Genomic DNA, 22,524 nt, shown 5'->3' with positions numbered 1-22,524 from the left:
ACTCTTGAAATTGCGAAGATGTTGAAACGTGATCACCGAACAATCAAGCGTTTCATTGCAAATAGTCAACAGGGTCGAAAGAAGCGTGTGGGAAAAAAGGCGCAAAATAACTGCACACGATCTGCGGAAAATCAAGCGTGAAGCTAACAAGCAGCCATTAGCATCCAGTTCTGCCATATTCCAGAGTTGCAACATTCCTGGAGTGTCAAAGAGTACAAGGTGTGCAATACTGAGGGACATGGCCAAGGTAAGGAACGCTGAAAAACGACCACCACTGAGTAAGGCACACAAGATAAAACGTCAAGACTGGACCAAGAAATATCTTAAGACTGATTTTTCTAAGGTGCTGTGGTCTGATGAGATGAGCGTGACTCTTGATGGGCCAGATGGATGGGCCTGTGGCTGGATCAGTAATGGGCACAGAGCTCCACTCCGACTCAGACGCCAGCAAGGTGGAGGTGGAGTACTGCTATGGGCTGGTATCATCAAAGACGAGCTTGTTGGACCTTTTCGAGTTGAGGATGGACTCCAACTCAACTCCCAGACCTACTGCCAGTTCCTGGAAGAAACCTTCTTCAAGCAGTGGTATAGGAAAAAGTCAGCATCTTTCAAGAAGAACATGATTTTCATGCAGGATAATGCTCCATCTCATGCGTCCAAATACTCCACTGCGTGGCTAGCCAGTAAAGGTCTGAAAGGTGAAAAAATAATGACATGGCCCCCTTGTTCACCTGACCTAAACCCCATAGAGAACCTGTGGTCCATTATAAAACGTGAGGTCTACAAAGAGGGAAAACAGTACACCTCTCTGAACAGCATCTGGGAGGCCGTGGTTGCTGCTGCACACAGTGTTGGTTGTGAACAGATAAAGAAATTGACAGAATCTATGGATGGAAGGCTTTTGAGTGTCCTCATGAAGAAGCGTGGCTATATTGGTCACTGATTTGTTTTTGTTTTGTGTTTGAATGTCAGATATGTTTATTTGCAAATCTGGAGTTGTCATATCAGTGTACCTGGTGAAAATAAATAAGTGAAATGGCTACATATTTGGTTTTTATTAAGTTGCCTAATAATTCTGCACAGTGAAAGTTACCTGAACACATACATATTCTCCTAAAATGGCCAAAACTAAAAACGCCCCACTCTAACTTCCATACATATTCAGCTTTGATATTTATGAGTCTTTTTGGTTGATTGAGAACATAGTTGTTGTTCAATAATAAAACTAATCCTCAAAAATACAACTTGCCTAATAATTCTGCACTCAGTGTATAGAGGCATTCCTATATAAAGTGTATTAAGTGCATTTGAATCTCTTGAGATATACACGAGTGTGTGTGTGTGTGTGTGTGTGTGTAGGACGATCAGAAGGCAGCGGATGAGCTAGCCAAGAAGCGTGCTGCGTTTCTGCTGAAGCAACAGAAGAAGGCTGAGGAGGCACGTGTTCGCAAGCAGCAGCTGGAGGCAGAGTCGGAGCTCAAACGAGATGAGGCCAGGTACATTTACGTTTGTGTCTTTTTGTATGTGAATGAACTCGAGACAACTGCCATTCACGTTCAATTTGTATTTAAGCGTTTGCTAAATGCCAATGCAAAGAATAGACACATAACACTGATGATATCATCCTCAATACGTAAGTAAATAAATATGTTACAGGGCTTTTTCCCCCCGAAACGTACTTCCTGTTCACAAAAATGTCATTGTTATTAGCTAATTGTAACAATATCAAGTTTAGATTGAAAATACACTGAAAAACGTAGGCTAAACGTTTTCTTGGGAACTCGCATACTCGACTGTTAAAAAACTGATCATGAAATGACTCGCCTCCAGCACCAGCCCTGCCCACAGGACACCACACCCTGCTTTAGCTTCAGTAGGTGTCAGGTGTGATTTTAATGCTGCTTGTGTGGGCGCGTATGTTTCTATCAGGCGTAAGGCAGAGGAGGAGCGCATGCGTAAGGAGGAGGAAAAGGCACGCAGGGAGTTAATCAAGCAGGAGTATCTACGCAGAAAGCAACAGGAACTGGTGGAAGAACAGGGAGTGGCCAAGCCCCGTCCCCACCGCAAGAAGCCCCGCCCCAAATCACTCCATCGCGGCCAATCCGGCACCACCACCCGTATGACAGTTTGGCCTCTACACCGTATGTGATACACAATTTACAATAATGGAAAATTATGTATTTAAACTCTCTCTCTCTCTCTCTCTCACACGCGCGCTCCCTCTCTCTCTCTCCCTCTCTCACACACGCGCACGCTCCCTCCCTCCCTCTCTCTCTTTTTCTCTCTCTCACACACACGCTCCCTCCCTTTCTGTCTCTCTCACACACACGCTCCTTCCCTCTCTCTCTCACACACACGCTCCCTCCCTCTCTCACACTCTCTCTCTCTCTCACACACACACACACACACACACACACGCTCCCTCCCTCTCTCTCACACACACACTCTCCCTCCCTCTCTCTCACACACTCTCTCTCTCTCACACACACGCTCCCTCCCTCTCTCACACTCTCTCTCTCTCTCACACACACACACACACACACACGCTCCCTCCCTCTCTCTCACACACACACTCTCCCTCCCTCTCTCTCACACACTCTCTCTCTCTCACACACTCTCTCTCTCTCACACACGCTCCCTCCCTCTCTCTCACACACTCTCTCTCACACACACGCTCCCTCCCTCTCTCTCACACACTCTCTCTCTCTCACACGCTCCCTCCCTCTCTCTCACACACACGCTCCCTCCCTCTCTCTCACACACTGTCTCTCTCTCACACGCTCCCTCCCTCTCTCTCACACACATGCTCCCTCCCTCTCTCTCACACACTCTCTCTCTCTCACACGCTCCCTCCCTCTCTCTCACACACACGCTCCCTCCCTCTCTCTCACACACTGTCTCTCTCTCACACACACGCTCCCTCCCTCTCTCTCACATACACTCTCTCTCTCTCTCACACATGCTCCCTCCCTCTCTCTCACACACTCTCTCTCTCTCACACACACGCTCCCTCCCTCTCTCTCTCACACACACTCCCTCCCCCACACTCTCTGTCACACACACACACACACACACACACACACACACACACACACACACACACACTCCCCCTCTCTCTCACACACACACACACACGCTCCCTCCCCCCACACTCTCTCTCACACACACACACGCTCCCTCCCTCTCTCACACACTCTCTCACACACGCTCCCTCCCCCCACACACACTCTCTCCCTCTCTCTCTCTCAAACTCCCTCTCTCACACACTCCCTCTCCCTCACACACTCCCTCCCTCTCTCCCTCTTTCTCATTCTCTCTCTCTCACACACACACACACACACACACACACACACACTCCTCTCTCATTCTCTCTCTCACACACACACTCCTCTCTCACACACTCCCTCTCTCTCACACACTCTCTCTCGCTCTCCCTCTCTCTCTCTGTCTGTCTTTCTAGCTGTAAGTTTATGTGCTGCTCCATCTGGCTCCTCTCTTTCTTTGGCATCTGCTGTTACTGAAGCAGACAGCGTTACTTCCGGAGGAGGCTCACAGAGGTTGGTGAATGTGTATGTGAGAAGGATGCAAGTCATCTCTGAGTACTGTGAGAACAAGAAAGAAATAGCATTCATGTGTAGATTGAAAATATGTAATAATTTGTGATTTTGGTGTGGTAGAAGAATATACCTGGTGTGTGTGTGTGTGTGTGTGAGACAGAGGTGGAGGTGAGTCAGTGGAGTCGTTTCCGATGTTAGGCCGTAATGCTAGCAGGAACATGGAGAGAGACTGGGACAACGGTTCGACAGCTTCCTCCATCACCTCTACAGCAGAGTACAGCGGTGGAGTACAACACACACACAGAGCTAATTAATGCTATGTTACACCTAAATCTAACCTGACCTATAGTAACCAAAAGGAAACATTTTGGCCCTTTAAGTATTTTAAAGAAAGCCTGCAGTTTTCCTCATTGGAACCAGCATTTGCCAAATAATCCTGTTCTTGTTGGGAGCACTGTAAAAAATGATTTGTTGTTTTAACTTAAAAAAGTTAGTGCAAGGGTTGCCTTAAGGGCTGCCTTAAAATTTTGAGTTCACTGAAATTAATATAGTAAGTTCACAACAATTTAACTTACTATGTGAATTCCAGTGAACTCAAAATTTTAAGGCAGCCCTTGCACTAACTTTTTTAAGTTAAAACAACAAATTTTTTTTTACAGTGACGGGACATATAGTTTATATCCACCAAAACATGCCCCTGTCCCATGACCCCACCCCCCCACACATGCTGATTAACATGCTTGCTGTGTGCTTGTCTTAGGCTTGAAGTTGTTTAAGGAGCCGAGCGCTAAATCCAATAAGCTGATCATCCAGAATGCCATTGCCCACTGCTGTCTGGCTGGCAAAGTCAACGAAGCCCACAAGAATGCTGTCTTAGAGGTGATTCATCTAAGTGTAACTGAAGTAGCACACAAATACACACACAGAATAAATATCCCGACTGTCTGTTTAAAGCTATAAAAAAGCAGAAATAATGGGTTCAACCAAGTGGCACAAAAGAAAAGTGTTTCCATATCGTCTGGATATGGCACGTTCCCAGATACCAGAGCCATCAATGGCTGGGAGTCCAAGAGAGCAAAATTAGCCATGCTCTCTAGGTAGGAGGGATGGCATACAGTGGTGCTTGAAAGTTTGTGAACCCTTTAGAATGTTCTATATTTCTGCATAAATATGACCTAAAACATCATCAGATTTTCACACAAGTCCTAAAAGTAGATAAAGAGAACCCAGTTAAACAAATGAGACAAATATTGTACTTGGTCATTTATTTATTGAGGAAAATGATCCAATGTTACAGATCTGTGAGTGGCAAAAGTATGTGAACCTCTAGGATTAGCAGTTAATTTGAAGGTGAAATTAGAATCAGGTGTTTTCAATCAATGGGATGACAATCAGGTGTGAGTGGGCACCCTGTTTTATTTAAAGAACAGGGATCTATCAAAGTCTGATCTTCACAACACGTGTTTGTGGAAGTGTATCATGGCACGAACAAAGGAGATTTCTGAGGACCTCAGAAAAAGCGTTGTTGATGCTCATCAGGCTGGAAAAGGTTACAAAACCATCTCTAAAGAGTTTGGACTCCACCAATCCACAGTCAGACAGATTGTGTACAAATGGAGGAAATTCAAGACCATTGTTACCCTCCCCAGGAGTGGTCGACCAACAAAGATCACTCCAAGAGCAAGGCATGTAATAGTCGGCAAGGTCACAAAGGACCCCAGGGGAACTTCTAAGCAACTGAAGGCCTCTCTCACATTGGCTGATGTTAATGTTCATGAGTTCACCATCAGGAGAACACTGAACAACAATGGTGTGCATGGCAGGGTTGCAAGGAGAAAGCCACTGCTCTCCAAAAAGAACATTGCTGCTCGTCTGCAGTTCACTAAAGATCATGTGGACAAGCCAGAAGGCTATTGGAAAAATGTCTTGTGGATGGATGAGACCAAAATAGACCTTTTTGGTTTAAATGAGAAACATTATGTTTGGAGAAAGGAAAACACTGCATTCCAGCATAAGAACCTTATCCCATCTATGAAACATGGTGGTGGTAGTATCATGGTTTGAGCCTGTTTTGCTGCATCTAGGCCAGGACGACTTGCCATCATTGATGGAACAATGAATTCTGAATTATACCAGCGAATTCTAAAGGAAAATGTCAGGACATCTGTCCATGAACTGAATCTCAAGAGAAGGTGGGTCATGCAGCAAGACAACGACCCTAAGCACACAAGTCGTTCTACCAAAGAATGGTTAAAAAAGAATAAAGTTAATGTTTTGGAATGGCCAAGTCAAAGTCCTGACCTTAATCCAATCGAAATGTTGTGGAAGGACCTGAAGCGAACATTTCATGTGAGGAAACCCACCAACATCCCAGAGTTGAAGCTGTTCTGTACGGAGGAATGGGCTAAAATTCCTCCAAGCCGGTGTGCAGGACTGATCAACAGTTACCGGAAACGTTTAGTTGCAGTTATTGCTGCACAAGGGGGTCACACCAGATACTGAAAGCAAAGGTTCACATACTTTTGCCACTCACAGATATGTAATATTGAATCATTTTCCTCAAGAAATAAATGACTAAATATAATATTTTTTGTCTCATTTGTTTAACTGGGTTCTCTTTATCTACTTGTAGGACTTGTGTGAAAATCTGATGATGTTTTAGGTCACATTTATGCAGAAATATAGACAATTCTAAAGGGTTCACAAACTTTCAAGCACCACTGTACATAGCAAGCTGTCTAGCTCCTTAGAAGGGATGACTTATGTTTCTTTCCTGCTTAACTTCAGCAAGAAATTTTTTCATACTGTACTTATGTTTTGTTTTTTGTCTTTGTATAAACAAATGAATTTCTTCACTCAAAAGCACCTTTTTTTTAATTTCTTTGACAATTTCAGCTTGTTCAATCAGGTCTGTGTCTGATAAATCATCTGGATAATAAAATTCACTTTCATCGTGCTGAGTTGTGTCGCTCATTTTTCAAAAGTATTTGCGTATGTTAGTTAAAGGTCAAATGCTAAAGTGCTTATTGACCGAGTTAGGTCGTGCCAGATGGGAAAATATTTGTCTCTTGGTCATTGCGACCTCGTGGTCATTTGTGACCACGGCATGACCTCGAGCCAAATATTTTCCCATCCGGCACGACCTAACTTGGTCAATAAGTACATAATATACTACAGATGCAGATGATGAGGGATTTGTTTGAAATAGCACTAAAATATGGCTTTAATATTGTTGCTTACTGTTTGCTGTAGGAAATCGAGCGCTGTGAGGCCAATCACTTGATGATCCTGTTCCGTGATGGTGGCTGCCAGTTCCGGGCACTTTACGCATTCATGCCTGACACCGAGGAGCTGACAAAGCTGTCGGGCACCGGACCCCGCGCCATAACTCGCAAAATGATTGACACGTTGTTCAAATACAGCTCAGACCGTAAGCAGTTTACCATCATCCCGGCCAAGACAGTCTCGGCCAGTGTGGACGCCATCACCATTCACAACCACCTGTGGCAGCTCAAACGACACTGCTCTTCCAAGAGGAAATGAAAAACATTCTTTTCTCACATTTATACAGGCTCCTGAATTAAGCTTCCGTATTGGTTATCTCCTTGAAGCTCTTGAGCCAATGTAGCTCCACTCTCAATGGCCCACCGGCTGCATCACCATCCATTCCACCATATTGCAGCTCAAGCGGCCCAGCAACTCCAAGAGGAAGTGACAAGCTCATTTCTTGCGTGCCTACTAGCTCCGGAATCATGCTTCCTGATCAGATGTGTCCTATCAGCTACTGCTCCACTCTTTTCTGTCATGCTGACTACAGGTGATGGACTAGGTATGTTTGATGGGCTCACCTGAACAGGTACTCCAAGAGGAAGTGTCATGCTCTGTACAGGTGAGCATCGCCATGACGCCAAGGTTTATTAAATAGAGTCGCGGAACCATGAGATCACCGCGCTGCCTTGATTTGCATATGGAATCCTTAACTCTACCCTCACTGGTGACATGACCCTCAAAATATGAGCACACTTAGCATCGAAGGGGTGGGGCATGTGTCTGATGGAGAGTGTTACGACTTATTATGATGGGTCTCTTTTATTTTGTTCAGTGTTTTTTTTTTACAGCAGGTATTTCTGCATGTGGCACTTTTTCAGTTCGGAAAGAAACGGATTCGGTTCTACTGTAGTATTATTTCACTTTGAAAATTCACACAGACACACACACTCTTGACTTAACACACAGAAAAGTGTGTATGTCTGTGCGTTGGGATTTCTGTTACCTCTATGCTGCTGATTTACTTTCACTAATAAAGCTCACTATAGCAATGCACTATGACCAGCGCTATGTGCAAAACTGCAAAAGCACATGAAAGTGTGTGTGGGGGGGGATGCTGAAATGAAGTCTGTACTGGCCTTTGTGGATTACTTTAATCACAATTTAAAAGATGTCATGGGACAGGAATGTATTTGTGTTCGCTGTCTGATTTGTCCTCCACTTCACTTCCTCCTCCATTCAGCGTTGTCTGCTCTTTTCAGTGGCCACTGACAGTATTGATGTACTTCTGCAACTTCTTCACAGAGCAACATGATTGTCATGGAAACACTCTGGTTATGTTGAATGTGTGTGTGTGTGTGTGCGCGCGCGTGTGCGTGCACGTGTGTGCAGTTCTTCGTTAACGTAAATGTATAGACTGTAAAGACCTTTGCTTTACTTTTTCTTATTTTTTTCACATATTTATTTCAAAAGGAGCCCTGAAAAAAAATAATAAATTATTCAAAGAAAGTTGGTTTTGTACAAATACCTTTTTTTTTTTTTTTTTTAACATCCTTCCTGTTGTCTCATGTCTGTGAAGATTCTCAGTCATCCAGGTCATAGTAAACTGTGGTTGGTAGAAGAGAGCAACTGGACTTGTTTGAAGATTCTTGAAAACGTTTCACCTCTCATCCGAAAGGCTTCCTCAGTTCTGTCTGACTAATAGGGATGAGAGGTGAAACGTTCTCAGCCTTTCGGATGACAGGTGAAACGTTTTCAAGAATCTTCAAACAAGTCCAGTTGCTCTCTTCTACCAACCACAGTTTACTATGTACCTGGATGACTGAGAATCTTCACAGACATGTTTCTACGCACTTTGGGATGAGATCCCTTCGACTGGTGCGGGAGTATGAGAGGACTTCCAGAAAACTGGCAGACATTTTAGCCAGAGAGGATCGTTCTTTTTTGTCAACCTGGAACGGCCATCATTGAACAGAGGTGGGGGTCTAAGACATCTTTTGTCAGCCACCTACTATGCAGCCATCAGGATTCGGATTCTATTATGATCCATGAGAGGATAAATACCTGATACTTCCTATTAGTCAGACAGAACTGAGGAAGCCTTTCGGATGAGAGGTGAAACATTTTCAAGAATCTTCAAACAAGTCCAGTTGCTCTCTTCTACCACCCACAGCTTCCTGTTGTCTGTTGCGGTGACTTATAACCCCAAATCGAAAAAGTTGGGATGGTATGGAAAATGCACATTAAAAAAGAAAGCAGTGATTTCTAAGCTTACGCTGACTTATATTTCATTGCAGACAGTATGAACCCAAGATATTTCATGTTTTGTCTGGTCAACTTCATTTCATCTGTTAATATACATCCATTCCTGTGATTCAGGCCTGCAACACATTCCAAAAGAAAGTTGGGACGGTGGAGTGATGAGGTAAAACAATTAAATAATGTGATTTGAAACCAGTGATGTCAACAAGGGATTGTAATCATGGTTTGGTACAAAATCAGTATCCAGGAAAGGCCTAGTCTTTGAGGAGCAAAGATGGGCCAAGGGGCTGCAGTTTGTCAACAAATGCATCAGACAGTTATTGACATGCTTAAAAACAATGTTCCTCAAAGAAAAATAGGAAGGGATTTGTATATTTCACCCTCTGTGGTGCATAATATCATTAAACGATTCAAGGAATCTGGAGGAATTTCAGTGCGTAAAGGGCAAGGGCACAAGCCTAAGCTGAACACAGGCAATCTCTGATCCCTCAGATGGCACTGCATCAAGAATTCATCTATAGCGGGGGCGTCGTGGCTCAGGTGGATAAGGCGCCATACCATAAATCCGGGCGACCCGGGTTCGATTCCGGCCCGAGGTCATTTCCCGATCCCTCCCCGTCTCTCTCTCCTGCTCATTTCCTGTCTCTACACTGTCCTATCCAATAAAGGTGCAAAAAGCCCAAAAAATATCAAAAAAAAAAAGAATTCATCTATAGCTATCAGTTCGGGATTACTTTGGCAAACCTTTTGTCAAGCACTACAGAGTTACATCCACAAATGGCAGTGAAAACTTTACTGTGCCGTATGTTAACTGTGTCCAGAATCGTCATCGACTTCTCTGGGCTCAAAGGCATCTGGGATGGACCATCACACAGTGGAAACGTTTTGTGGTCAGACGAATCAGTATTCCAAGTCTTTTTTGTAAGAAATGGATGCATGTGCGTCAGACCAAAGACGAAAAGGACCATCCAGACTGTTACCAGTAACAAATCCAAAAGCCAGGGTCTGTCATGGTATGGGGATGTGTCAGTGCCCTTGGCAAAGGTAACTTACACTTCTGTGATGGCAGCAAACAGGTCTTAAGGTGACAATTACAGGGCCATCGTTGTCATAGTTTTCATTTCAAAATTCACCGCCCATTCTCTACTGGGGACAGAGGGGACAGGCAGCCATGTCTTTGTAATGTGTGTAGAATGTGGTTTTGCATTGTCTTGGAGAACTCCTTGAAAAAGATGGCGTCTTGAAGGCAGAAACTGTGCTCCAAAAACTAAATCTAATTTTCTGCATTAACCCTTTGGTGACTGACCCCTTGAAAATGGTTGAAAATTTTCAAGGGGTCAGTCACCAAAGGGTTAACCCTTTGGTGACTGACCCCTTGAAAATGGTTCCTCCAGGAACCATGACGTTTCAGTTGTCAAGACAACGGAAAAACTAAAATACAAATACAAGAGCATTTTGTTTTGTGCACAAGAGCATTGTGACGTATCTTTCTGTTTTTGTATTTTAGTTTTTCCGTTGTCTTGACAACTGAAACGTCATCGTTCCTGGAGGAACCATTTTCAAGGGGTCAGTCACCAAAGGGTTAATGCAGAAAATTAGATTTAGTTTTTGGAGCACAGTTTCTGCCTTCAAGACGCCATCTTTTTCAAGGAGTTCTCCAAGACAATGCAAAACCACATTCTACACACATTACAAAGACATGGCTGCCTGTCCCCTCTGTCCCCAGTAGAGAATGGGCGGTGAATTTTGAAATGAAAACTATGACAACGACGGCCCTGTAATTGTCACCTTAAGACCTGTTTGCAGGATGAACGAGACAAAATAACAACCGAAACACTTCACCACTTGGTGTAATCAGTCCCTAAATATCTTTTAAGTGTCGTGAAAAGGTATTTTAACATTACAAAGTGGTAAATACTTTACTGTCCTAACTTTTTTGAAATGTGTTGCAAGAATCAAAATTAAAATAAGTGTTTAATTTGAAAAAACAATGTCATGAGTTGAAACATCAAATAATGGGCTGCTGTATTCTTTCGAGTGCAATAATTTCAAAGATTATTTAAAAATCATTGTTTTCAGTTTTAATTTCAACATACCATCCAAATTTTTCTGATTTGCGGTTGTAGATTAAATTCAAATGGGAAGCATTTCAATTCATCTTCATGCAAAACTTCACATTGGCCCTCACATTGTCTTTAAATTCCTGTATTTCCAGAGACAAGGAAAGAAGCGCTTAAATTTGGGTAAGTAAGGCCCTATGGAGTTAATTTTGTGCCAAAAGTTCAAAATAAACTAATAAAATCCATAAGCAAAATATTAATGCTTATAATGTTAAAAAATGTTCTAATGCAAGTAATGAGAATCATATCAAAATGTTTCAAAAGTATTACTTTTGATTCACACTCTTATTTTACGTAAATTTTTTCTATTTGTGGATTTTTTCTGACTTTTTTTTTTTTAACAGGGTGTGGGTCTCAGAAGAAGGCATTCACCTTAAATCTCTGTTGGTCAACTGATTTTAGTGTTGGAGGTGTTGTAAAAATTTGCCTTGTCACAGTGCAGGCACTTATGGACGCAATTGCAGGGGAGAGCGGGTGCGTTGCAAACTGGAGAGCAAAGTCAAGTCGTGAGATGAGAATCGAGGTCAGGTTCATGCTAAAGGTCGGTCAATATGCAATCAGAGTGTTGGAGGAAAACCAGAGTCTCAAAGGTGGTAAATACGTAGCAGGAGTCAGAATACACTAGAGTCAGGTCAAAGAAACAGAAAGGCTCAGTGTGATCAGGTATGAGAACACAGAACAATACTTTACAACAGGCTGGAGTGTTTGGCGTGCTTATATAGGGAGAGTGATTAGTAACAGTTGTACTCCCAATCAGAATTCGGGAGAGGGAGGGCACTGTGGCACTTGGGAGTTGTAGTCCATGGCGGCCATGTTTGAAGACCACTGTAATCACTGATTACCACCGTTTCCCAATGACCCAATCACTGATTACCACCGTTTCCCAATGACCCAATCACTGATTACCACTGTTTCTCAGTGACCCAATCACTGATTACCACCGTTTCCCAATGACCCAATCACCGATTACCACCGTTTCCCAATGACCCAATCACTGATTACCACCGTTTCCTAATAACCCAATCACTGATTACCACCGTTTCCCAATGACCCAATCACTGATTACCACCGTTTCCCAATGACCCAATCACTGATTACCACCGTTTCCCAATGATCCAATCACTGATTACCACCGTTTCCCAATGACCCAATCACTGATTACCACCGTTTCCCAATGACCCAATCACTGATTACCACCGTTTCCCAATGACCCAATCACTGATTACCACCGTTTCCCAATGACCCAATCACTGATTACCACCGTTTCCCAATGACCCAATCACCGATTACCACCGTTTCCCAATGACCCAATCACTGATTACCACCGTTTCCCAATGACCCAATCACCGATTACCACCGTTTCCTAATAACCCAATCACTGATTACCACCGTTTCCCAATGACCCAATCACTGATTACCACCGTTTCCCAATGAACCAATCACTGATTACCACCGTTTCCTAATAACCCAATCACTGATTACCACCGTTTCCCAATAACCGAATCACTTATTACCACCATTTCCCAATGACCCAATCACTGATTACCACCGTTTCCCAATGACCCAATCACGGCTGTGTCTGAAATCACTCACTCATTCACTACTCCCTACTCACTATCTAGGGAATTCTATATAGAGGACTATATATTGAGCTCATTGGTAAAATGAAAAAAACACTTTCAGACACTACTCCGCTGCGCCGTTATTTACATCATTACTGTCTGTCACACAATTAAAACGTGCCAGATCAGTCGGCTGGTGGGTTTTCAAAATAATAAATACATGTATTTTTGTGATACATATTATACTGAGCGTATTTCCCAGATTGATAAATACGAAGTACTTTGTGTCTGCTGCATCTTTCAGTTCTTTTAAATCAAGGCTGAATCCTTTCTTCTTTGCCGCTGCCTTTTATTAAATCAAATTTGAGGCTTTTGATTAATTCCTCGCTCTGCACTGTAACTTTTATTCTTGTATTTTATGTCTCATTCTATTTTAGTTTTTTTCTATTCTCTTACTATTTTTAATAGTACTTGAATATCTGTTTATAATCTCCTTCGTTGATTCACCCCAACACACTTTTTTTTTTCTTTCAGTGCAACCACAGTGCATATTGCTTGGTTAGTGACCATCGGTTGTACACTACTTTTCACGGTGCACTGTGGGACACTATGAGTGCACTATATAGGGTGTAATAATTCTCACTATACATTCGGACAGGGGCGGCACGTGTAGTGGTTAGCACTGTCGCCTCACAGCAAGAAGGTCCTGGGTTCAAGCCCTGTGGCCGGCAAGGGCCTTTCTATGCGGAGTTTGCATGTTCTCCCCGTGTCCGCGTGGGTTTCCTCCGGGTGCTCCGGTTTCCCCCACAGTCCAAAGACATGCAGGTTAGGTTAACTGGTGACTCTAAATTGACCGTAGGTGTGAATGTGAGTGTGAATGGTTGTCTGTGTCTATGTGTCAGCCCTGTGATGACCTGGCGACTTGTCCAGGGTGTACCCCGCCTTTCGCCCGTAGTCAGCTGGGATAGGCTCCAGCTTGCCTGCAACCCTGTAGAAGGATAAAGCGGCTAGAGATAATGATGATGAGATCTCCTTCGTTGATTCACCCCAACACACTTTTTTTTTTCTTTCAGTGCAACCACAGTGCATATTGCTTGGTTAGTGACCATCGGTTGTACACTACTTTTCACGGTGCACTGTGGGACACTATGAGTGCACTATATAGGGTGTAATAATTCTCACTATACATTCGGACAGGGGCGGCACGTGTAGTGGTTAGCACTGTCGCCTCACAGCAAGAAGGTCCTGGGTTCAAGCCCTGTGGCCGGCAAGGGCCTTTCTATGCGGAGTTTGCATGTTCTCCCCGTGTCCGCGTGGGTTTCCTCCGGGTGCTCCGGTTTCCCCCACAGTCCAAAGACATGCAGGTTAGGTTAACTGGCGACTCTAAATTGACCGTAGGTGTGAATGTGAGTGCGAATGGGTGTCTGTGTCTATGTGTCAGCCCTGTGATGACCTGGCGACTTGTCCAGGGTGTACCCCGCCTTTCGCCCGCAGTCAGCTGGGATAGGCTCCAGCTTGCCTGCGACCCTGTAGAACAGGATAAAGCGGCTAGAGATAATGAGAGATGAGATGAGACATTCGGACAGCACTACAAAATGGCAAACTTATTATATAGTCCACTATATAGTGAGTAGTGAGTGATTTCGGACACAGGGACTGATTACCACTGTTGGTCCCACCCTTGTACGTCTTCCTTTTCTTGACAGAAAGTATAGTATTTTCATAAATGTATAAAATTTAGTTTGTGGTGCTATTACCAAAGATTAGGCCAACTGGCTACTCTAAATTGCCCATACGTGTGAATGGTTGTTCATCTCTGTGTTAGTCCTGCGATAAACTGGTGACCTGCCCAGTAGAGCCCTGCACTCCCGCGGGAGTCCCGCGGGACCCGCCGCAAAGCAGTGCAGCGCGGGACAAATTTTGAAAGCTCATTGCGGGCGCGGGCGGGACCGGAAGTGCACATATGCGCATATGCGCGCGGGAGCGGGAGTGCATATATGTGGTGCGGGCGGGAGCGGTGATAAGCTGCAGTCCCCTGACTAAAAATGTGTTTGAAATAAAATGTATAAATTATTAATTTATGTCTATCATATATAATCTGTGTTGGATATTTTATTTAGCATTAATAAAAACATTTTAAGATGCCTAAATTTGCAGAGAGAGTTAGGCTACGTTCACACTGCAAGGCTTAATGCTCAATTCCGATTTTTTTGTGAGGTTGTTCACATTAACAAATACATGCGACTTGTATGTGATCCTCAGTATGAACGAAAAGCGACCTAAAAGTGTTCCGCATGCGCATTGCAGGATACGACGACGTCACACGCAGTGAGCATGGCCAGTGTTTACGGAAGTAAAACCGCCCGGTTGCGGTATGACTCATCCAATCTAGCTTGAATAGCTGCATCCCCCCAAATGGAAATCAGCTCCCTAACCTCTGCGTCCTTCCATTGAGAAGATTCAGAACCTTCACAGCCCGAAGCGTCCCTCGCATTGATGTCATATACGCCATGTTGTTGTAACTTTTTTTGAGAGACCCGCCGCCTACTTCAGCGCAGAATAGTGACGTTTGTGGCTTATTGATGACGTGTAAGTCGGATGAATGCGACCTGGCGGTTCAGACTGAAGTCGCATATGAAAAGAGCGGATAGGAATCGGAATTAGGACCACCACATATCCAAACGGCCTGGGTCGGATTTGAAAAAATCGGATCTGTATCGATCATATTGTCAATAAAAGATCGGATACAGGTCACATAGGGGCGAAAAGATCGGATTTGAGTCACTTCAGCCTGCAGTGTGAACGATTGCCAGAGAAACAGCATCTTAAATTCGGGAAATCCTTTCATTAAATGACTCGCAGTTCACACCTAGCTAGCAAGAGAACCATGAGTGAGGTGATTTCCTGCTTGCGTTAGTCTACAACTTTAGCCAGAGAGACATATTACACAGTGACGGTAGGCTTGACTCGATGCTATCCCAGAAATCCTTCCTGTAATATGCAAATTTAGCTGTCCAATCAGAGGCGGCCAAATTTGCATATTACAGGAAGGATTTCTGGGATAGTATTGAGTCAAGCCTACCGTCACTGTGTAACCTGTCTCTCTGATTATAGTTGTAGACTAACTCAAGCAGGAAATCAATTCATTTCTTTTACTAACTCTGCTTTGCAATAAAAAACAAAAACACACAATACCATTGGTATCAAAGTAAGCCCATTCACTTTTTTTATGCTGACTAGAGAATTAAAATGGTTTCTCATATGATAAAAATGTTTGATTCGCGATTAAATCCTTTGGCAGCATTAATTATTATTATTAGAGACAGTACATGCTGAATTCCGGAACAAGGTTAATAATAACAACGTGAGCTGTAGATATTTATGCTGAAATCCACTCAAAGTAGGGGGCGGGGCACCATCACGCTGTGTCAAGACAAGGACTTTTCTGAGAAATCATGCGAATGTCTGCATCTTGCGGGCGGGGGCGGGAGCGGGACTGAAAAATCCGACCCGCGCAGACCTCTACTGCCCAGAGTGTCCCCTCAGAACCGGTTGGGATTGTCTCCGTGTTCCCCTGTGACCCTGGTGGATAAGCGGTATAGATGATGGATGGATGTTCTTACCAATGCTCATGCTTATTTATTCATAATTATATAAAATAAGTATATGAAGTATAATGCTCATCTTGTTATAGCAGTGCAAGAAGTTAAACTGAGAAATAAATCTAGCACTACTGTCAACAAAAGACATTGAATATTTTAAGTTCAGGATGGCTGACACAAAGTTTTGGGACAGTTCCTAAAAATAGTTAGCCTGGAGCTCTGAAATGCAAAACACTGCAGTGATTTAATTTACAAGCATTTATAAGCAATGCGGTATTCATTAACATTTGAAGAAAAAAAAACCTCACATACAAAAATTTTGTATGGAAGTGGGAAAACAAATTGGACAAATGAAGTATTTGATATTTTGTGCTCAAATGGACTTGCAAGTTTTGTTGTATAAAAATTCCAAGTAAAATAAATAGCTTGACTGTGAGCAAAGGCATTGTTTACACATTTTTCAAAATTATTTAACTGGAACAAAACATTTATATATAATTAAAATATTATTTTAGAAAAGAATAAAGAACTTAGCAGAAGGAGAAGCAGAAGCAACACAGGCCTTCACAATAACTATGTATACATACCATACATGCAGCACATCTGATCTCTAAACACAAAAAAAGTTGTAATTTATTTAAAATAATAATAACTAGAGGCGGCGGCACGGTGGTGTAGTGGTTAGCGCGGTCACCTCACAGCAAGAAGGTCCGGGTTCGAGCCCCGTGGCCGGCGAGGGCCTTTCTGTGCAGAGTTTGCATGTTCTCCCCGTGTCCGCGTGGGTTTCCTCCGGGTGCTCCGGTTTCCCCCACAGTCCAAAGACATGCAGGTTAGGTTAACTGGTGACTCTAAATTGACCGTAGGTGTGAATGTGAGTGTGAATGGTTGTCTGTGTCTATGTGTCAGCCCTGTGATGACCTGGCGACTTGTCCAAGGTGTACCCCGCCTTTCGCCCGTAGTCAGCTGGGATAGGCTCCAGCTTGCCTGCGACCCTGTAGAACAGGATAAAGCGGCTAGAGGAGATGAGATAACTAGAGGCACCCTTGGCACAGTGGTATCCCATTTCCACACCTGAAGCCTTGGGACAAAGGTCAGGGTCACAGAACTGAGAGAAATGAGGCCACTTGTATGGAATCTGATGACAGACAGAAAAGGATATAATACTTCTATGGTTAACAATATTAACAAAGTCCATATCTTTCACCAATTTCTTGATGTGAAATATGCAGATCATTGATCTGACCTGTCAGGGTCTCTCCAGGGCAAAACCAATGTTCCCAAATGAAAGCGCATATATGACTTCCTATTCATGATCAATAGTAATGATAGGCCTATCTTGCACTGTTTTCATAATACAAGGCATTGAACATATGCAGGTCATTTATTTGACCTTTCAAGGCCACTCTAGATCAATTTTTTTTTGGTGCCAAAAGAAAGTCCATGCATGAGTTCCTATTCATGATTAAGAGTAACCATGGACCTACACTACCGTTCAAAAGTTTGGGGTCACTTTGAAATTTCCTTATTTTTGAAAGAAAAGCACTGTTCTTTTCAATGAAGATCACTTTAAACTAATCAGAAATGCACTCTATACATTGCTAATGTGGTAAATGACTATTCTAGCTGCAAATGTCTGGTTTTTGGTGCAATATCTCCATAGGTGTATAGAGGCCCATTTCCAGCAACTCTCACTCCAGTGTTCTAATGGTACAATGTGTTTGCTCATTGCCTCAGAAGGCTAATGGATGATTAGAAAACCCTTGTACAATCATGTTAGCACAGCTGAAAACAGTTGAGCTCTTTAGAGAAGCTATAAAACTGACCTTCCTTTGAGCAGATTGAGTTTCTGGAGCATCACATTTGTGGGGTCGATTAAATGCTCAAAATGGCCAGAAAAATGTCTTGACTATATTTTCTATTCATTTTACAACTTATGGTGGTAAATAAAAGTGTGACTTTTCATGGAAAACACAAAATTGTCTGGGTGACCCCAAACTTTTGAACGGTAGTGTATCTAGCACAGTTTATGAGACACAGGCCTTCGAAAATATAAGCGTCACGGATCTGAACTTTTAAGGTCACTCCAGGTCAACTTTTTTTGGTGCCAAAAGAAAGTCCATATATGACTTCCTATTCATGGTTAATAGTAACTATGGCCTTATCTTGTCCCATTTTTGAGATATAGGCCATTGAAAATATGTGACCTAATATTGACCTAGGTTGAAGGTCAATAGGTCAAAACTATAAATGTTCATTAAAACATGTTTTTTCTATGGCAAAGGAGCAAGGCTAGCTCAAAGACCATGAAAAATAGGCAAAACTCTGACTTTTTGCAATAGAGTTACCTAATTGACAAGTTCAAGGTCACGTAGGTGGTGTAGTGGTTAGCACTGTTGCCTCACAGCAAGAAGGTTCCGGGTTCGAACCCAGCGGCCGGCGAGGGCCTTTCTGTGTGGAGTTTGCATGTTCTCCCCGTGTCTGCGTGGGTTTCCTCCGGGTGCTCCGGTTTCCCCCACAATCCAAAGACATGCAGTTAGGTTGACGTGGGGCGGCCTTGGGCTGAGGTGCCCTTGAGCAAGGTACCAAACCCCTGACTGCTCCCCGGGCGCTTTGTGCTGCCCACTGCTCTGGGTGTGTGTGTGTGTGTGTATTCACTGCTTCAGATGGGTTAAATGCAGAGGATGAATTTCACTGTGCTTAAAGTGTGCATGTGACAAATAAAGGTTTCTTCTTTCTTCTTTACCGCAGTGAAAATAGGTCAAATCACTTAACCGGTGTGAACTATTTTGAAGCCCCTAAATAGGTTCTCCATACCCAATTTGGTAAATATTCATGAAAAATGAGGGGAGATTAGCGATTTAATGCATAAGTGACCTTTGACCTAATTCTGGCAAAGGGTCAAGGTCAGAGGTCAAATGAGTGCAAAAAAAGTGTTAAACTATAAGGGCCATGGAAGATGGCATGAAAGAATTTTGTCTAGCTTGTCCAGGAACTGTACCAGGTGGTCCCATTCATAGCCATTCCTGAAAATGTTATGACGTCATAAAATGGCATCCTGTGCTGTCATGCATGATATGGAGATCACAGATGTGACCTATATGCACACCAACTTTCAGATATCTTGAAAACTGAGCGAGAAATGACCCTTGTCTGACTACTACTACGTCACTAAACCTAAGCAATTTCAAGACCCCATTTCCACTGAAGTGCAAATGGGATAATAATAGCATTTCCTGAAGAAAAAGCAGAGGAATTGCACAGCCAGCACAACTCCCTGGTGTTATTAAGGGGTTTATTGGGCATTGTCAGGCGGTGCATATGGTATGGCAGGTGGCTCCTAGCTTGATCTTAGATGGTTGTAAGAGCATTTCAGTTTGATCAGACATATGGTATGGGAGACAAATGCACTTGAGATTAACCATACCCATTGAGGGTGACCACACGGCCTCAGAATCTAGCATTGAGGAGCATATGCCTTTCAAGTTTTCTACATATCCATCTAATATATCATCTGTTATAACCGTTTGTGTAAATTAATCCTCACCTTGGAATGACTGATTGATCGGCAGTGGCCACACTCTTCACAAATGTCCACAGATTTTTATAGATAATCGATAGACAGACTCTGCAAAAAAAATTGACTAATCCTAGGAATAGTTTGCAAAAGATGGGTTCCCATACTAACACACACACACAAAAAATAAATAAATAATGAGTGGGCGGGGCTAAATGTTCCAAAAAGCGCAGTTTTGTTGCATAAGTGACCGAATCAGGAGTAAAAGGAATATTCTCTGTCCACCTGGCTGAAAGGCCCGAAGGGGGATTATGTCGTGGTGATGTCTGTCCGTCCGTCCCTCCCTCCCAGGAAGGGTGCTCACCTTCTGAAATCAACTCCTCTCACAATTTTTGGAGAAATTTCACATAACTTGGCAGGATTCTTTGTTATATGTTGGTAATAGGCATATTGCAATTTCGTTAAATTGGGTCACATTTTACCAGGGTTCCAGCCCTTGATTATCAAAATTATACTTTGACAATTTCATGAGCGTGTGTTTTCCTTCTGAAATCAACTCCTCTCACGATTTTTGGAGGAATTTCACCAAACTTGGCAAGAGGCCTTGTTATATGTCGGTAGTATGCATATTGTTATTTTGTTCAATTCAGTTGCATTTTACCAGAGTTACAGCCTTTGAGTAACAACCTTGTACTTTCACAATTTCATGAAGGTGTGCTTGCATTCTGACATCAACTCCTCTTACAATTTTTGGACAAATTTCTCGAAGCTTGGCAAAAGGCCTTATTATATGACGGTAATGTGCATATTGCGATTTAATTTTGCATTCATGTTTCCCTCGATCAGGACTAGTCGCCCCGTTACCGCTGCTGAAAAACATCCCCACATCATGATGCTGCCACAGCCATGCTTCACTGTAGGGATGCCTGGATTACTCATATTCAGGCCAAAAAGTTCAATTTTGGTTTCATCAGACCAGAGAATCTTGTTTCTCATGGTTTGCGAGTCCTCTAGGTGCCCTTTTGGCAAACTCCAAGCAGGCTGTCATGTGCCTTTTACTTACGAGTGGCTTCCGTCTGGCCACTCCACCATAAAGGCCTGATTTGTGGAGTGCTGCCTGGATGGTTGATCTTCTGAAAGGTTCTCCCATCTCCACAAGGATACGCTGGAGCTTTGTCAGATTGACCCTCGGGTTCCTGCTCACCTCCCTGGCAAGGCCCGTCTTCCTCGATTGCTCAGTTTGGCCGGATGGCCAGGTCTAGGAAGATTCTTGGTGGTTCCAAACTTCTTCCATTTACGAATGATGGTGGTAACTGTGCTCTTTGGGTCCTGTAAAGCTGCAGCAATTTTTCTGTACCCTTCTCCAGATCTATGCCTTGACACAATCCTATTTCTGGAGGTCTGCAGATAATTCCTCTGACCCCATGGCTTGGAGTTTGCTCTGACATGCACTGTCAACTGTGGGACCTTATATAGGCAGGTGTTGGCAATCCCCAGTCATGTCCAATCAATTGAATTTACCACAGGTGGACTCCAATTAAGTTGTAGAAACATCTCAAGCAGTATCAGTGGAAACAAAATGCACCTCAGCTCACTTTTGGGTGTCATATCAAAGGGTGTGCACACTTGTATACATATGATATTTTACATTTTCATCTCATCTCATCTCATTATCTCTAGCCGCTTTATCCTGTTCTACAGGGTCGCAGGCAAGCTGGAGCCTATCCCAGCTGACTACGGGCGAATTAGCACAAATGTCTAAAAACCTGCTTTCACTTTCTCATTATGGGCTACTTTGTGGAGAATTTTGTGACAAAAAATGAACTCAATCTTTTGTAGAATAAGTCTGTAACATAATAAAATGTGGAGAAGGTGAAAGGGGTGTGCAGACTTTCCGGCTTGACTGCATTTTTGTCTAAAAAAATCTCACCAGAAGTTGATATTTGCTCTGTGAAAATGTCACTAAAATTTGCTCCATTGGCAATACTGATCCAGTGCTGTTTTGATGCTGTTGCTTTGATCTGAACAGGTGGGATAACCACGCCTCGTTCATTTGGATATAACAGATGGAAATAAATAGAGGTGGGAAATAAATGTGGCATTAGAAAATAAAAGTCCCCTGAAATAAAGAAATATTGAATTATGAAATAAAAGTCCCCTAATTTAAATAAAAGTAGCCCTTTGAAAAAATTTATTTTGAAATAAAAACTTATTTATTTATTGAACTATACAGACACATTTATTTATTTATTTATTTATTTATTTGGGCTTTCCCCAAAGCACAGATATGCAGCGCTCAGCGCCGCGCTGTCACTTGCACACTAAAATATATATCAATACCGGGCTGCACAGTGGTGTAGTGGTTAGTGCTGTCGCCTCACAGCAAGAAGGTCCGGGTTCGAGCCCCGTGGCCGGCGAGGGCCTTTCTGTGTGTTGTTTGCATGTTCTCCCCGTGTCTGCGTGGGTTTCCTCCGGGTGCTCCGGTTTCCCCACAGTCCAAAGACATGCAGGTTAGGTTAACTGGTGACTCTAAATTGACCGTAGGTGTGAATGTGAGTGTGAATTGTTGTCTGTGTCTATGTGTCAGCCCTGTGATGACCTGGCGACTTGTCCAGGGTGTACCCCGCCTTTCGCCCGTAG

General features: G+C 43.2%; 1 protein-coding gene across 1 annotated transcript in view; it reads left to right on the top strand.

The window, feature by feature from the left end:
- Positions 1–7,100, top strand: part of camsap1a (calmodulin regulated spectrin-associated protein 1a) — a 114,207-nt gene extending 107,107 nt beyond the window's left edge. The window contains exons 12-17 of the mRNA XM_060935666.1: positions 1,360–1,496; positions 1,930–2,117; positions 3,461–3,557; positions 3,718–3,839; positions 4,318–4,436; positions 6,810–7,100. Coding sequence (XP_060791649.1) covers positions 1,360–1,496; positions 1,930–2,117; positions 3,461–3,557; positions 3,718–3,839; positions 4,318–4,436; positions 6,810–7,100 — 954 coding nt within the window. The remainder of the gene's footprint in view (positions 1–1,359; positions 1,497–1,929; positions 2,118–3,460; positions 3,558–3,717; positions 3,840–4,317; positions 4,437–6,809) is intronic.
- The last annotated feature ends 15,424 nt before the right edge of the window (positions 7,101–22,524 follow it).

This window comes from Neoarius graeffei, chromosome 12 (assembly GCF_027579695.1).
Source record: "Neoarius graeffei isolate fNeoGra1 chromosome 12, fNeoGra1.pri, whole genome shotgun sequence".
Taxonomy (NCBI): domain Eukaryota; kingdom Metazoa; phylum Chordata; class Actinopteri; order Siluriformes; family Ariidae; genus Neoarius; species Neoarius graeffei.
Note: the sequence above shows the minus strand (reverse complement) of the source record. Positions and strands in the feature narration are given on the sequence as shown.